The sequence below is a fragment of the Polyodon spathula genome, chromosome 25 (assembly GCF_017654505.1).
Source record: "Polyodon spathula isolate WHYD16114869_AA chromosome 25, ASM1765450v1, whole genome shotgun sequence".
In the NCBI taxonomy this organism is placed as follows: domain Eukaryota; kingdom Metazoa; phylum Chordata; class Actinopteri; order Acipenseriformes; family Polyodontidae; genus Polyodon; species Polyodon spathula.
Genome location: NC_054558.1, coordinates 1,083,200 through 1,098,537, shown reverse-complemented (window position 1 = coordinate 1,098,537; position 15,338 = coordinate 1,083,200). Strand labels below are relative to the sequence as shown.

The 15,338-nt window shown below is 44.4% G+C and overlaps 1 protein-coding gene across 2 annotated transcripts; it reads left to right on the top strand.

The window, feature by feature from the left end:
• The first annotated feature begins 1,113 nt into the window (after positions 1–1,113).
• Positions 1,114–7,101, top strand: LOC121299729 (potassium voltage-gated channel subfamily A member 2). Of its 2 annotated transcripts, none has more exons than XM_041227713.1 (3): positions 1,114–1,503; positions 2,462–2,894; positions 4,338–7,101. In XM_041227713.1, exon 3 carries the CDS (start codon positions 4,477–4,479, stop codon positions 5,965–5,967), a length of 1,491 nt encoding a protein of 496 aa, XP_041083647.1. In that variant the 5' UTR covers positions 1,114–1,503; positions 2,462–2,894; positions 4,338–4,476; the 3' UTR covers positions 5,968–7,101. The 2 variants fall into 2 exon arrangements, with proteins under 2 accessions (XP_041083647.1, XP_041083646.1); XM_041227712.1 differs by lacking the exon at positions 1,114–1,503 and adding an exon at positions 1,511–1,604.
• The last annotated feature ends 8,237 nt before the right edge of the window (positions 7,102–15,338 follow it).

Here is a 15,338-nt window from a genome sequence, read left to right as displayed (position 1 = left end):
TCAAACTGATAATGGAGACCAAACGCTGCGACTGTAATTAAACGAGACAGGCTAATGCGATGGGGAAGGAACAGCCATGTCAGGGATGATGACTCTTGTTAATGCTGGCTTCAGAATGGAGCTCTGCGCTGCTAGATAATGCATGCGTTGTATGAAAGCCATTAAGAGGCAAATCACTCAGAACACAGTGATCCTCAGGTAACTCCCTGTGCCTCCCAGACGCACCCAATAAAACAGAGCTCCTGGATACAGTTAAGAGAGGGGGCCCCCGTTAGACAGGAGACATGGCCTTCAAATGTATTTAATCTCACTTTCAGCTGTTAACACCCCATTCGTGTCAAAGCTGAAAACTCCCCGAATAGGCGCATACTGTATATGAATAAACGCATGCGCAGTTGTCTGTGACTCAAATGCAACAGAGCACAAGAGGCGCCGATGACACTAAGCTGCGTTATATATATATTATATTTTTTCAAAATTACAGCTATGCAGCTTTAAGGTTGTTTTTGCACACTTTTCTTCCCAGTTGTTTGTTTTATGAGTGTGTGTTTAAGCCAAGAGCATTTAGATGTAACAGTCGATGCAGTCTCTTTGTAAAACAGCATGGAGTAAAGTTGTTTAGTTTTCCCGTATGTTCTGTATATATATATTGCAACTCCACTACAATATAAAACTATATATATATATATATATATAGTGTATGTGTGTGTGTGTGTGTGTGTGTGTGTGTGTGTGTGTGTGAGAGAGAGAGAGAGAGATAGAGAGAGAGAGATAGAGAGAGAGAGAGATAGATACCCCAATCTGTGGATATACATATATATAATCCACCCGATTTCACCTGATTTTTGCGGAAAGTGATTCATCCGAAAATCAGACGCCCTACATATAAACCGTATTGCCGTCTAGAAAAAACAGCACTTTTTTATTGAATGCATGATTTCCAGGTGACTAAAGCAGATTATAATAAATCGGGTCTGATATTGAATTATGATCAGACAGCTTCAAATATTGTTCCAGGAAGCAGATGACATGGCCCGCGACATTTTTCAGCATATTTGATTTCTTAGGGAAGGACGCTCAGAGATCATTATGATGGTTTTTAGATTGTGTTCGTACTGAATGACTTTGTGATGTTTTTTTTTTTTAATTATTATTTTGTATTTATTTTGATAGTGCTTGGTTTAGCGCCATTGCTAAGTACTCCGATTCTTCGGTGCACGGTTTATTTCATCAGCGCTGTGTTAAATAGTCTTGTGATGGTCTTTCTATACCCATTAGGAAGAGTCGGCCCCTCCCTATGAGAAGTGCCTGCATTATGATGACATTATTGCTTTCCAGAGCTAAGGTATCGGTTATGAGGCACTCAGTGAACGCACCCTTTCATCTTGCATTAGCACGCCCCCCTCCAACACCTCTTCTATCCGCTGTCTCGTCCGTTCAATAAGACTGCAGCTCCAGCTATCTGTTCCTGAGCTGATGTCTCTTTAAACTGTCCACACGTAGGTAAGGAGTGGTACGACAGTGCAGAGTGGAGCGCGCTCGCCTCGCTCGCGCCTGTGTCTTCTTCTTTGTATGCACCGCACAGCGCGACTGCAGACCCAACTGTAAGCTTTCACTACGAGCCTTATTTCAATTTTTGGGAGAAAAAAAAATAGCGAGGATAGAGAGAGACCAAGCTTGAGCACAAATCGCAAAGAAATGCACGTTGCACGGTTGCTTTAACTACCAGATAGCCGGCACGGAGACGCCTATAGCACAATCATCCTTTCAGTTTTTTTTTTTTTAATTCTTGGTGCTAAGAGATTGAAGAGCTGCTTCTTGTCTATTGCTTGTTGGCGAGGGTGAATTTCTATGCATGTTACTTTTTTAAATGCGTAAAATGACATTTTATTAATACAGCTGGAAGGAACGCATGCATGTACTGTACATAATATATATTTATTTGTGCAAATGCGGTGAGGTTCAGAGAGCATGTAGCAAATACTGAAGATACTCTGCTGAGCTGAGATTAGTAATGGATTGGTAAAGAAAGCGCTTGCAATAAGGGAATAATATGTGCACGGAAAATACAAACCAAGCATTTTAGTGCCTGTCCTGCATGCACGTGGATGCAAAAAAAAAAAATGTCGCAAAATGAGCCTTTGTGAGAATGCTGCTTAACATTAGAGGGATGCGTTGGTACCCGGAGGTAGTCGTGTTTCTTTTGACAATCTGCCAATTAGACTCAAGATGCACAGCACTAGCGGTGGATCGTTCCAAATTCAAGTTCCAGTTCTACTGAGCGGAACGCAAAACGAGCGCAACAAAAATGTAGGCTACTGCATGACATTATATAAAGTTGCAAGTGCCGATCGGATGAGCACCGCCTCCCCGTAGCCCTGCTTCCTTGCAGCTAGCGCTCCCTTTGCAGCACTCGCTGTGCGTACTGTGTCGGGACTACCTTTGCTGATGTTTGTTGCAGGCAACGACCATCCTACTGAAGACGCGGGAGACGTCAGATTTTGCTGATCATAGCATCTTTGAGCCATTTAGAGGAAGCTTTTGAATAACGGAAAAGCGCTCTCTTCGGCAGCACTGTACCCCCCGTCCGCCCCCTTAATGCTCCCTCCCGAATGATGCGGCGCTGATTTACAGACAGGCAGCCCCTCAAGAGGTGCAGACCCTCCCGCTAGCCTCCCGAATCCGGCGGGTTCTTCAGATGCGGAGACCTTGTTCACAGACTTCACTGGTATCTGGAGTGACTGTCGGTGGGAGGAAAGAACCGCCGGCTGGGTGCTGAAAATGAGCGTCCAGGAGAGTGGGTTTGTTTTAGGAGGCACGTCTTGAGTTTGAGCTCCATTAAATGTCTCGGGAGACCTTGGATTTTCGGTTTCGGAAAAGACGCACGATTCCAGGTAAGTGCAGCTGTAGCTGAATTAGTTTGGATAACTATTCTGGCTAGAATTGCACGTTTAGTTACCTGTGGAAATAGCTTTACCATATTAAAACGCACGACAGGTGAATTAAGACATGTGACGGGGTATGTTGTGCTTGGTTTAGGCGTTTGCTAGTTCCAAGCGGCTCTGTCTCACTGTGTGCTCGGTTTTCTGAGCCGGGGGTCAGTTATTTTTAGTAGAGGGAACATAGCAAAAAGCTTGTTTTTGATTTTGTTCTGTAGAGCTTTTGTGTAAAACTAGCCTAATGAAATGTTTATGGGCGAGACCTGCTTCAGTGTTAATACTTTGATTACTCATAAGGAAAATCGGATTGTTAAATGAGCGGTCTGAGTAAAACAAGTATTTTAGAAAGCGCAGGCCAGTGATGATAGAATGCATAATATGAATCTCATTAATTCAAGCTGCTGCAGTGAGTTAATCAAGCAGATGCATTTATTATTATTATTATTATTATTATTATTATTATTATTATTATTATTATTATTAGTGGTAGTGGTGACAACACTACTAATAATAATACAAACCATTGTGCATTGTGTTAAAAGTGTTTGTCTTGGTACATATTTTATATGCATCTCTTGAATATTTAAATGCCAGAACACGTTCTCAGATGCAGTCTTTGCTCCTCAAACCTTTTAGAAAAAACAAACAAACAAACAAACAAACAAAAAAACAACCTTAGAAACATTCTTTAAATTATTTACGATTTTGGCATTATAGCAACCCAAGGTGCATTCCCAACCTTTGAAATCAGTTTGACAGAAACTGTCACAAAACAAATGTTTGAGTTTATGAAAGTGGAACGCCCCTTTCAATCTGGAGGTATTAGGTATCTCTTCAGACACTCTGTGTACAGCAGTACCATGTTATACCAGTCTGTATTCTAATGCATGGATGTTTTTTAAAAGTTATGGCAGGGCGACTTTTCGAACTCCATAGGGTTCACACAAACTGTTTTAAAATTTCAAAAAAATGACCATATAATTAGTGGGTGAAGAGGCTGTGTGCTGCTCTCCTGGAATAGCTACACTTTGAAATGCCCACACCCTGTCTGGAGAAACACACTGCTAGTGCTACACTTTATAATACGATCCTACATCAGAACCAGCCAGCGTGTTGTCCGATCAGTAATTCAGCCTGAATGGTGGTGTGCATTTCACCCTGTCCTTCCTATTTATAAAAATGAGTGCACCAAGGTCCTGAAAAGGGTGGTGCATGTTTGTGTATAATGTAACAAAATGGCTGGTGATGAAAATGCTTCATTAAATGAAATCCCTACAAGTTAATCAAAACGTGTTCATTTGCGGATGTGGCCTTGTGCCTGTGACATGCATGCTCATGCTTCTGCTGAAGGTGATTAAGAGTCTGAACCTCCCCCTCCCTGTTTCCTCTGTGCTGTAGATCAGACAGGCCATCGCAGTGCCAGCATTGGAGGTGGAACCAGCTGCTGATCCGGGGTCTGCAGCGCCTTCCTAGTGCTGGAGTAACACTTCCGTTTATTAACCCGAGCAGAAATCTGCGGGCTTGATCTCCAGCCGAGATGACCGTGGCCACTGGGGACCCCACCGACGAGGTGTCCACCCTTCAGGGTCACCCCCAGGACATTTGCAACCCTGAGACTGATTACGAGTGCTGCGAGAGGGTCGTCATCAACATCTCGGGTCTGCGCTTCGAGACCCAGCTCAAAACTTTATCCCAGTTCCCCGAGTCTTTGCTAGGGAACCCCAAGAAGAGGATGCGCTACTTTGACCCCCTGAGGAACGAATACTTCTTCGACCGGAACCGGCCCAGTTTCGATGCCATCCTGTATTACTACCAGTCCGGGGGCAGGCTGAGACGGCCAGCCAATGTGACGCTGGACATTTTCTCAGAGGAGATCCGCTTCTACGAGCTGGGGGAAGAGGCCATGGAGATATTCCGAGAGGACGAAGGCTACGTCAAGGAGGAAGAGAGGCCGCTGCCGGAGAAGGAGTTCCAGAGGCAGGTGTGGCTTCTGTTTGAGTACCCTGAGAGTTCTGGGTCAGCCAGGATAATTGCTATCATCTCTGTCATGGTCATCCTTATCTCCATCGTCAGCTTCTGCTTGGAGACCCTACCCATCTTCCGAAATGATGAGGAGGAAAGGCAGAGGGCAGCTTTCTACCGGATGTACCCCAACAGCACCACAACCTTCCCCTCCACTACCTTCACAGACCCCTTCTTCATCCTGGAGACCCTCTGCATCATCTGGTTCTCCTTTGAATTCCTGGTGCGGTTCTTCACTTGCCCCAGCAAGGCAGGCTTCTTCAGCAACATCATGAACAGCATAGACGTTGTGGCCATCATCCCTTACTTCATCACTCTGGGGACGGAATTGGCCGAGAAGCCTTCGGATGGCCAGCAGGGTCAACAAGCCATGTCCTTGGCCATCCTGAGGGTCATCAGGCTGGTTCGCGTGTTTCGAATCTTCAAGCTCTCCCGGCACTCCAAGGGGCTGCAGATTCTGGGGCAGACCCTCAAGGCCAGTATGCGGGAGCTGGGGCTGCTGATCTTCTTCCTTTTCATCGGGGTCATCCTCTTCTCCAGCGCGGTCTACTTTGCAGAAGCTGATGAAGAGGAGTCTCAGTTCATTAGCATCCCGGATGCCTTCTGGTGGGCTGTGGTTTCCATGACCACAGTGGGGTACGGAGACATGGTGCCCACCACTATTGGAGGAAAGATTGTAGGTTCGCTCTGCGCCATCGCTGGCGTCCTGACCATCGCCTTGCCCGTGCCCGTCATCGTCTCCAACTTCAACTACTTCTACCACCGGGAGACTGAAGGAGAGGAGCAGGCTCAGTACCTAAAGCCGACCAGCGACCCCAAAATCCCATCCTCTGATGAGCTCAAGCAGAGCAGAAGTGCTTCTACAATCAGCAAGTCTGACTACATGGAGATCCAGGAGGGAGTGAACAGAAGCGAGGAATTCCTCGGGGACAACCTGAAGGCAGCCAACTGTGCCCTGTCCAACACAAACTACGTCAACATCACCAAGATGCTCACGGATGTATAACTGCAGAAGAAGCCTCGGGGGCTGGGGGAAGGAACATGGAACCAGTCTCCTGTGTAGAGGGTTAGCAACGAAGGCGCTGACCCACTGCAGAGGAGAGCAGAGAAGTGCAGATAGGAAACAGAGCCTGTGCAGTGAACCCATGAGCACTACCACAGCCCCTCAACGTGACCATCTCTCCTCCCAGCACTTCATAATACAATCCCGCAGCATGCATGGGGTTAGTCTCGTCTGTGGGACGGTTTTAATAGACTCACGGTAGCTAAAAAGTAGCAAAGATTAATCCTGACTCATACAAGCCCTCCCAATTCCCTCTAAAGAATGTGCAATACTAAGATTTTCTTTTTTAATCTCTTTTTCGGGATGCGTAGAACTAATCAAATGAAAGGTCGTCTTAATAAAGCAACACAACGCGAATCAAAGCCAGCAGGCATATCATTGATCTCGAAATTGCTGTAAGCTGGAGGGGATGATCATATATCTCAGAGGAATGTTCCACATGACGTTATGTATGAGACACTTTGTGATACTGTGAGTAACACACCCACAGTGGTGACGCCTGCTTACTTCACAGCTGCGATGCGTTTCTCTTTGTAGCGCTGGATTTGTAGGGAAGGCTCACAGCTTCTGTTTCTGGGGTGCCTGTGAGTCTGCTTGTGTGTCTCTTCACCCAGCCTCGTTTCAGAAGCTTGCTGCATTGGTTATGCTCACTGCAGTGTGCCAGGATCAAGACCCAAAGGGAAAGATGCTGGAAACGAGAGAGCGGTGATAAATCTTATTTAAAACCCTCCACCCCCACCCTTCTCCTACCCACCCCTCCACCCCCTAGCCCCCCTGTTATTTAAAGGGGAAAGTGAAGCAAGGCATGCCTTCTTCATTAGATTTGTTATGCAGCACACAGATCTAACCACATTATCATATTGACATTTTACTAACGGAGCAAACAGCATTCCTAGCTCACTTTCAGGGTCACCAAAGATTCATTTACTGCCGCTGCCCAAACTATTTATTTATTTATTTCATTTAATAATCTAATTTCCATTCATTCTTCTAATGCTGGGAATAAAATAATAATAATAGTTTGATGGGACAAAAAGTTTGCTTCCTCTACTGTGTTTAGCCTATAGGACCTCTTATATTACTGTTTGCATGACATTCTTTGAACCGTACGTAGACATATGAATGACATCTTGTAGAACAAAATACGTCTTCTATAGAATATATATATATATATATATATATATATATATATATATATATATATATATATATATATATATATATTTTTTTTTTTTTTTTTTTCTCCGTGGTATATTAACACTGATATGCAATATATAACAATAAGTCTTTTTTTTTTTTTTTTTAATAGTTGTGTGACTTTTTGCTACCAGATTAGTTTTTTCTCAAACACTTAATACTGTAGGTCGCTTTCAGGGGTTCAGGCACAAGAAGGTTGTTCATTTTTGGGGTGCGGAAAAGGGGACCAGGGGAGCCAAAGAATTTAAAAGCAAGAGATCCGTAAATTGAGTGAATAAGCTGCTCAGACCAAGCGCCTGGGAGCTTAGTGAAGATTGCAGAAGAGGCTGCGGGCCATCGCTGATGCTGGGTTGCTTCAGGTGCAAATGTAATTTGCCTTGTTCTGATCACTCGCAGCTTTTAATAAGATTGAAGTGAATCATCATCATCATAGCGCTGTCACTGTTTCAGCAGATTAATATTCCATGCTTTTCTTCAGGCTAATAATGAAAGACTGGAATTAAAATGACCTGCAGAACATGCTGTTTGACTTGGTGGAAAACTGCGTCAGTGTTTCTGTATTGGGCTTGCTGTTCAGAATATGCTGGTGATCAGTATTGGGTTGCCCAGCACATTGCGCTGTCCAGCTACACTGTGTTGACTGTAGTGTATTGGGCTTGCTGTTCAGAATATGCTGGTGATCAGTATTGGGTTGACCAGCACATTGCGCTGTCCAGCTACACTGTGTTGACTGTAGTGTATTGGGCTTGCTGTTATAGTTGTACAATTCCAGCAACGACACTGAAGATGGGGTTGGTGGGGTTTTGGGGGCTATAATGACAACCTTCTCGTGTCATTCTCTTTCATTCCAAACTCGTCCATTATATATATGATCAGTCCACATAGACGCTTTGTGTCTGCTAGCTCTGAGAGGACCATTGCTCTTCTGTATGTAGCCATGCTGATGTACTGTGTGCTTTAGTTGTCTGGATGTTGAGAGACCTTCAAGAGTCCTGTTCTGTACTCAGAATGGATGACCTCTAAGCTTCCTTGAGTCTGTGAGAGTGATGGGAGCAGAGGGAGGGAGGGAGGGAGGGAGGGATGTCCACAGTGTGGGTTTGATTAAAAGCACAAAACAACTTACACTCCCACCCCCACTTATCCTTTACCCCCCCCCCCGAGCGAGCGTGCGTGCGTGCGTGTGCGCGCGCTCTCCTGAAAGCTGCTGGGATTGAACTGCCCCGTTTCCACGGAGACGACCAATAAGGATTCCTCATCAGTAAGTCCTGGAAGGGGCCCATGGCTCATGAATAAAACCAGCAGAACAGTTTGGAAAAGGTCCGCTCACAGACTGGACACTGGGACTGGGGGGGTGCGTGTGTGATCAAGCACTTTCATTGAGGAATATAATACAGGACATCCATTCAGAGAGCAACAGCTGAGCTTCACAGTCTTCAAATCAGACAACTTGCACCGGGCTCACAGAGGAAACCTTTAGTCGCTTTTATATCCTAATAACACATATAATACTACTAATAATAATAATGCTAATAATAATACTACTACTAATAATAATAACAGTAATAGTGATGATAGTAATATAAGAAGAGTATTGTTATAGCACTACCACCATCTGCATAATCAAAGAAGCTGTTACAATCTGGGTTATCGTGAGCGCTTTGGTAATTAATGTCTTCTATGAAAACAGCACAGTCCGGGTCTTTTCTTTGGGGGGGGGGCTGAAATTCACACAGATACATGCTGTCTCTCTAGGCTGTCTCTCTAGGCCGTCCCTCTCTGTCGCTCTAGACTGTCTGTCGCTCTAGCCTGTCTCTCTAGCCTGTCTCTCTAATCTGTCTCTCTAGCCTGTCTCTCTAGTCTGTCTCTCTAGTCTGTCTCTCTAGCCTGTCTCTCTAGTTAAACTGTCTACAGTAGTTGCTTCCAGTGTCAGCTCCTTAACCTCTCCATCTGCAGCTCTCCTGGGGAGATCAGGAATCGGGATGGAAGATGAAACGATGATGGAAAGAGAGAGGGACACGCTAACAAATGCGCCGTCATTGTTTCAAGGAGCATGTATTGATCAGGATACTGGGAGAGGGCAGCTTTCATCTGCAATGCAACGCCTTCTGAGATTCTTAAAATACATTCCCAGGCTGGTGGCTATTTTGAGCTGGTCAATATCCAACTGAAACCTGGCCCAATGAAGAAGCTGGTTTCAGATTGCAGAGGAACAATGGAAAACTATGCAAGCAGCTGACCTCTCTCCCCAGACTGCTGACTTACCGGACCTTATGGATTTTCGTTATTTATTCTTTTGTATAAAAAAAAAAAACAAAAACAAGCAAATAAAATAAACAGGAACTCTGAAAAAGAGTCCACTGAACAGATGCACTTCACAGGACTACTAGAAGAACAGGTAGAGATGATCTGGGGCACTGCAGAAACTGCAACTAAAATGCATCTAATCCTTCCACATCGTAACATCGTAACCTATTAATATCAGTAAGCAGAACAATACTATGTATAGCAATGATAAGACCAGGGTTTATTATGACACTGACTGGAAGTTGCCCTCTAGGTTGTGGAATGGGGAAGTGGTTTGACCCTTACAGTAAGGGCGATTTGTAGAGAAATGCGACTGGTCAGAATTTACCAAGGAGTAACTTGGTGTAGAAATCTGGATTTGTCTGATATTGAGGGGAATATATGACAATTACATGTACAAATGCATTACCTTACCTTACCTTAATTCAAAGGTAACTGGAGAAGGGGATTTGGGCTCTGAAAGCCTCTGATCCTTTCAAGGGCTCCAGAGTTAAAAGGCTTAAAGGAACATCAGATTCCGCATCTACCATGTGACCTCTGACCTCTCCAATTTCTCTTTGAATCTGCCTCAACCTCACACGTTGTGACTCGCCATGGTAACCCAAAATGTCAACCAATCAGAGTGGCTGTTTACAATCAGAGTGACTTGTTTCAAGTCCAGTGACTCATCAAACAAATTGAAACGTTTGAGCTCCTGAGATATACATATTTTAAATCGCCTGATCACTAGACAGCCGCCTGGAAATGCCCAGATCCTGAGAGAATTATCTTTGTGAGTTCACCCTCAGGCATGCAAGAGTTCAAAGTGTTAACGAAGGTGTTTAAATTGATAGGGGTGCAGTAAAACAGAAAGCAGAGGCTGATTCTGAGGCGATGCCTGCAGCCACAGTGATGTCACGCAGAGTGACCCTGCAGGGTCTCCCTGTGGCCAGCAGGGAACTACAGGGTTGTTTTTCTGCACTCAAGTATGCTGGGTAGTTGCTAAGGTAGGGAACACACACCGTTCATCCTTTAGAAACAACTCCATTCATAGTTCCAAACGGGAACATGCACTGATGGCTTTTTAGTGGCAATGCTAACATAAGGAAAGACAAACACTTGCTTTAATAGCTTTCTGTTGTAGACTATTGCAAAAGACATTCACTAAAGTCTTGTTGGAATGTGCCTCCCGTGCAGGATACATTGTCTAAGCTACGTTTTCCTCATGTTTCAGGTCCCTCCTGTTTTTAATATCTTATTCTGTACGGTTCTCTGTTTGCTTCTGCTTAGACCATTGCTGGTCATACTGACTGACTTTTCCAGTAAAAATTGCTTCCGAAAGACACACACAAAAAAAAAAACAACAGAATATTGCGTTCATGTACTGCAGTGAAACAGAAGACATGTTTTCATTTAAATGCAGAGTAGTGCCATTCTGTGTGTGCAGGATAACATCTGTGCACAGGGGAATCCCTTAACACTCACACTGGGTTGATCAGACATGCTTTGTAATGTACTACTACAGCTAGCAGGCTAGTGAATTTTGACAGCACAGGCTGGGGTGGTTGGTCCAGACAGTGTATTTGCTAGTTATATATATACACACACACACCACGCTGAAGCTGTGTCTCGATCTGGCTTTCGTACTGTTAAAACTGCAAGCTCTCTGCCAATGTGTAAGACAAAGCTTCTTTAACTAGAGAGTTGTAACTGATTGCTGCTTCCCTCGAGATGCTTCTCCTCTCTGTTTGAGCGCGAGTGTCGATGACTGCGTCTGATTTCTCCGCAAACCATCAAGACCTCTTCTAGACGTGGCGAGCGTTTCGAACGCCAGAGCCTGGATCTCTGGAGCCACGGTGTAATTAAGTCACAGCACACGGGCTCATTAGTATTCTGAATGCTGAGTCCTGATTGGCTGGGGCCGGTGGAGGTGCTCAGCATGTGAGCCGTGGGACCAGCTCGTCCAAGCTGCACTATTTTGAGGAATTCGTTTCTCATCCAGTTAGGCAGTGCCTTTGCCCCAGGCAAGCAGCCCCTGACTATGAGGAAAGCCACTTGTAACAATAACCTTCGTACAGTAGCTGCCCAGCAGTGCTACTAATGAAAGCCTGTGCATGTTATCTGAAGAGAGCCTGTCTTGTTTGTGTGTTTCTCATTTAGAGCCGTGACGCATCCCCTCTATGTATTCTGCAGTACTTGCAGTCTGTCAGTGTCAGCAGGTTTTGGTATCAAGGCCAGTCCTTCCTGTGTATTTGACTTGAGTGTTAACTGATCCCATTGAGATGTTCACAGTAATACTACAGTGAATTGACCTGTGCCAGGGTTTCTCTCTCTCGCTGTGTTTCGCTGTGTTTCTCTCTCTCTCTCTGTGTTTCTCTCTCTGTCTCTCTCGCTCTCTCCCCTCCTCTCTCTCTGTCTCTCTCTCTCTCTCTCTCGCTCTCTCCCCCTCTCTCTCTGTCTCTCTCTCTCCTCTGTCTCTCTCTGTCTCTCTCTCTGTCTCTCTGTTTCTCTCTCTGTTTCTCTCTCTCTCTCTCTCTGTTTCTCAGCTTCAGTGTGGTTAGTGGTCTATTGGGAAGCAGTGGTTGGTGTTTAAAGGAGCTTATTTGTTTGTTTTGTCAGAAAGCTGATGATGCAGGGCAGATGCTGAAACAGATTGCAGTGATAATCTGTGCTCCTGATTCCTTCGCTTTGCTTTTTGTTTGTTTGTAAATTAGATTTGAAATCATCTTAGTCACACAAGGTCAATATAGAGCTTGTTAAGGGTTTTCATTGGAAATGTGGCGCTGCTTTGATCAGTCTCACCCTACATAGTGAACATGTTAAATGCCTTTATTTTTCACCTATCTGTTATAGACACTTTTTGTTCGGATTGAGATAAAATAATGATTCTTCGCTTGTCCTTATAGAAGTCATGACAGGCTGTTTCTGATCTGTCTCGGAAGCTGGCTAGGGACCAGGTGAGTCAGGCTTGGCACTGCCCTGTCTATAATCCCCCTGGCAGAACCTCGTGCAGCAAGGATGGGCGAGATTCAGAAATACAAACAACGAATACTCTGACTAAACTAACCCCAAAGAGCAGCCAGAGACGCTGCAGTAGCGTTGGTTAATATCACTACAGGAATGGTTAGTTCAGTTACAAGGCGGCAGAGTATCCTCTAACAGTCATCTATTGAATAAACATTGTCTGCATATCCTGAGAATCCAATAACAATGTGACATCACTTCCTGGAACCAAGCCACTTCCTGTGCTGAAGGTCATACCACACAGGAAGTGACTTCATACCCAATTCCTTGTTTGTTTGTTTTCTAATCTGCAGTTGAGCGTTGTGCTTCAAACATGTGTCTGTATTAAGAATGATAAAATAAAGGACCAAATGAATAAAGTGTAATCATGCTGCTAATGCGAAGAAGAGGCAGGGAATTGGTTAAAAACATTGGTTACCTTTAAAAGAGGATTGCTATAGTAGTGGAAATGTAAAAGACAGTGAAATACATAAAAACAAGAGACCTGTGGTTCAATAACATGCCTATACTTTGTCTTTTCATTGTCAGCACCCTGACAACTTTTTACACTGAGAACTTTAAAGTCTGTTTCAAAGCTCTTTTCAAAATGTCCGCTCTAGTGCACTGGGGTTTGAGATCTGTCCTCTAAAATCACTGCAGGAAGAGCGATTTAAACAAACAAACAAACAAACAAACAAGTGCTCTGTGTTTTGTGTTCCGTACCACATCATGGATCGGCATGGCTGTGTTACCTGTGTGCCAATGTGGGCACAGCTGTCCTGACACTGTGTTAAATAACCCTTGCAGGATGTTAAGAATGAAAGGAACAATGACACCGCGTCATGTAAACAGTGCCGCAGCACGCGGGGACGTGGAACACTGGATTTCTCGGAACCCCGTCACTTCGTTTTTAAGAGGGGTTCACTGTGTTGAGAGCTGATAGAGAGGTTCTCTGTGAGGCTGGAGACAAACACCAGCGAAGGTGCTCTCCTCTGCAGCTGTTGTCAGTTACCAGTCAAGCAGATGTCATGTCTGCTAAGGAACTGTGGTTATTGTGTTTGGAGCCGTTTCCATCGAAGACCCGCAGCACGCCAGCTGGCTCATTTATAAAGTATCTGCTGAAAGGAAAAAGTTGGTAACCCTACAAACCATCCAAGACTCTCAAGAGGATGGTCTTGTTTATTTGCAGGTCTGCTGGAGTAAAAGCAGGGTTTTGTAAGCCACACGTTCGTTCTCATATCACTTCATTTCTTACCTGTTCGGTGTGTTTGTTGCCTGTCACTTCATTCCGAGTCGTTGCCACGTCAGGGTTGGCATCTGGACTGCCTGGCAAGGGGGTGTCTGCAAACTGCCAGCAGAATGGCCAGGAGTTAGGGGTGATCTGTAAATTACAACACAAGAAAAGGTGAGGCAGTGACAGTAACAGTGAGGTGGTTTAAAAAGCAGTGGCTACTGTTTTAAACACAATGATGTTCAGCGCATTCTCAAACCTAGAACATTGATACATGTACCAATCTAACCCCACAACCCAGACCCAGAGCTTCGCTGATAATTGCATGATAACAGAGTTTGCAAGATTTTGTAAAAGGCACTGCAGCATGCATCCCATATCTATTTCAGTAATGGTTTTGAAATGGGCCCCATGTTTTATAGAACTAATTTAATGTTCCTTTATCTGTCTGGTAGAGCCTCTCTCGCTGCAATGCATAAATCGCTCAATGATGCCATTCTGTGAATGTTGAATATTTCTGTCCTTTTATTTTAGTATCAAAGAGCAATAGCATAAGACTACATTAACATAATCCCACAAGAAGATACACCCAAAATACAGAAGCTCGGTATCACTGTGTGCGTCCTGCTTTGTAAACATCAGAAACGGATTCACAAATTTGTTTGCTATATTGCATTCATTTTAACCCAAAATGCATGCATAATGTTCTCAGTTTGTAACTTGTATTTTCCACACAGCTCTTGATAATTGATAATCTGCAAAATAATTGGTTCCAGACAGAGACTGCGGGGAAAACAACAATACTTGCAATGTTCTGTCTAAAATGACTGAATGTCTCTGTACTGCAAGTTTTGTGTTGCTATCAGTTTTGCAGATGTGAATGCCCTCATTATTTTAATTTTTAAGAGGCCAAGTTTCCACCTTCTAGGCACCGTTCCTGTTGTACTGAATGAAACAATCCTTCTTCCAAAACAGGCAAAAGAAAACCGGCAAGCCTTTTCCAGCTGCTCTCTTTGGAACGTTCTTCAAATAAATAAGAGAAGAAAGAAAGATGAACGGCTGGCTAGCTCTGTGTTTGAAATGAATTGCAGGCAGTCTGTTCTGAGTGTGTACACTCTGTAGGTCAAAGTCTTTCTCCGCTCGCTTGTTATTTATGTGAGTCAGTTCTGACAAGGCAGCCCAGTGATTTAATGAGATGTGTTTTCTTTGTGACTGCTCTGAGTGTTAAAGTGTGATTGAGGGAGGGAAAGGGGGATCTCTGCTTCAACTACCCAGCCTGAACAAGCGCAGCTCAGCTGGGCAAGTTCAGCGAGACTCTAGGATAACCAGGGAGACCCTCTGCATGCCATGGCTGTTCTCATTGAATTGAACCTGCAGTTTAAAACCAACAGGCACAGGGCAGCTGCAGATTAGCCACCTTGCATTATCAGCCCAGCGCTGGATTACAGCAATGAAAAAAACAGATATGCGCTCTCTCCAGTCATTCTGGGAATCTGGCTCCAGGACCCCTTTAGCAGAATTACAGGTAATTCACCTTGAGACTTTTAGAAAGACTGAATCTTGCAGATTATCGGGCACAAGAGATAGTCTTACTGGGCAT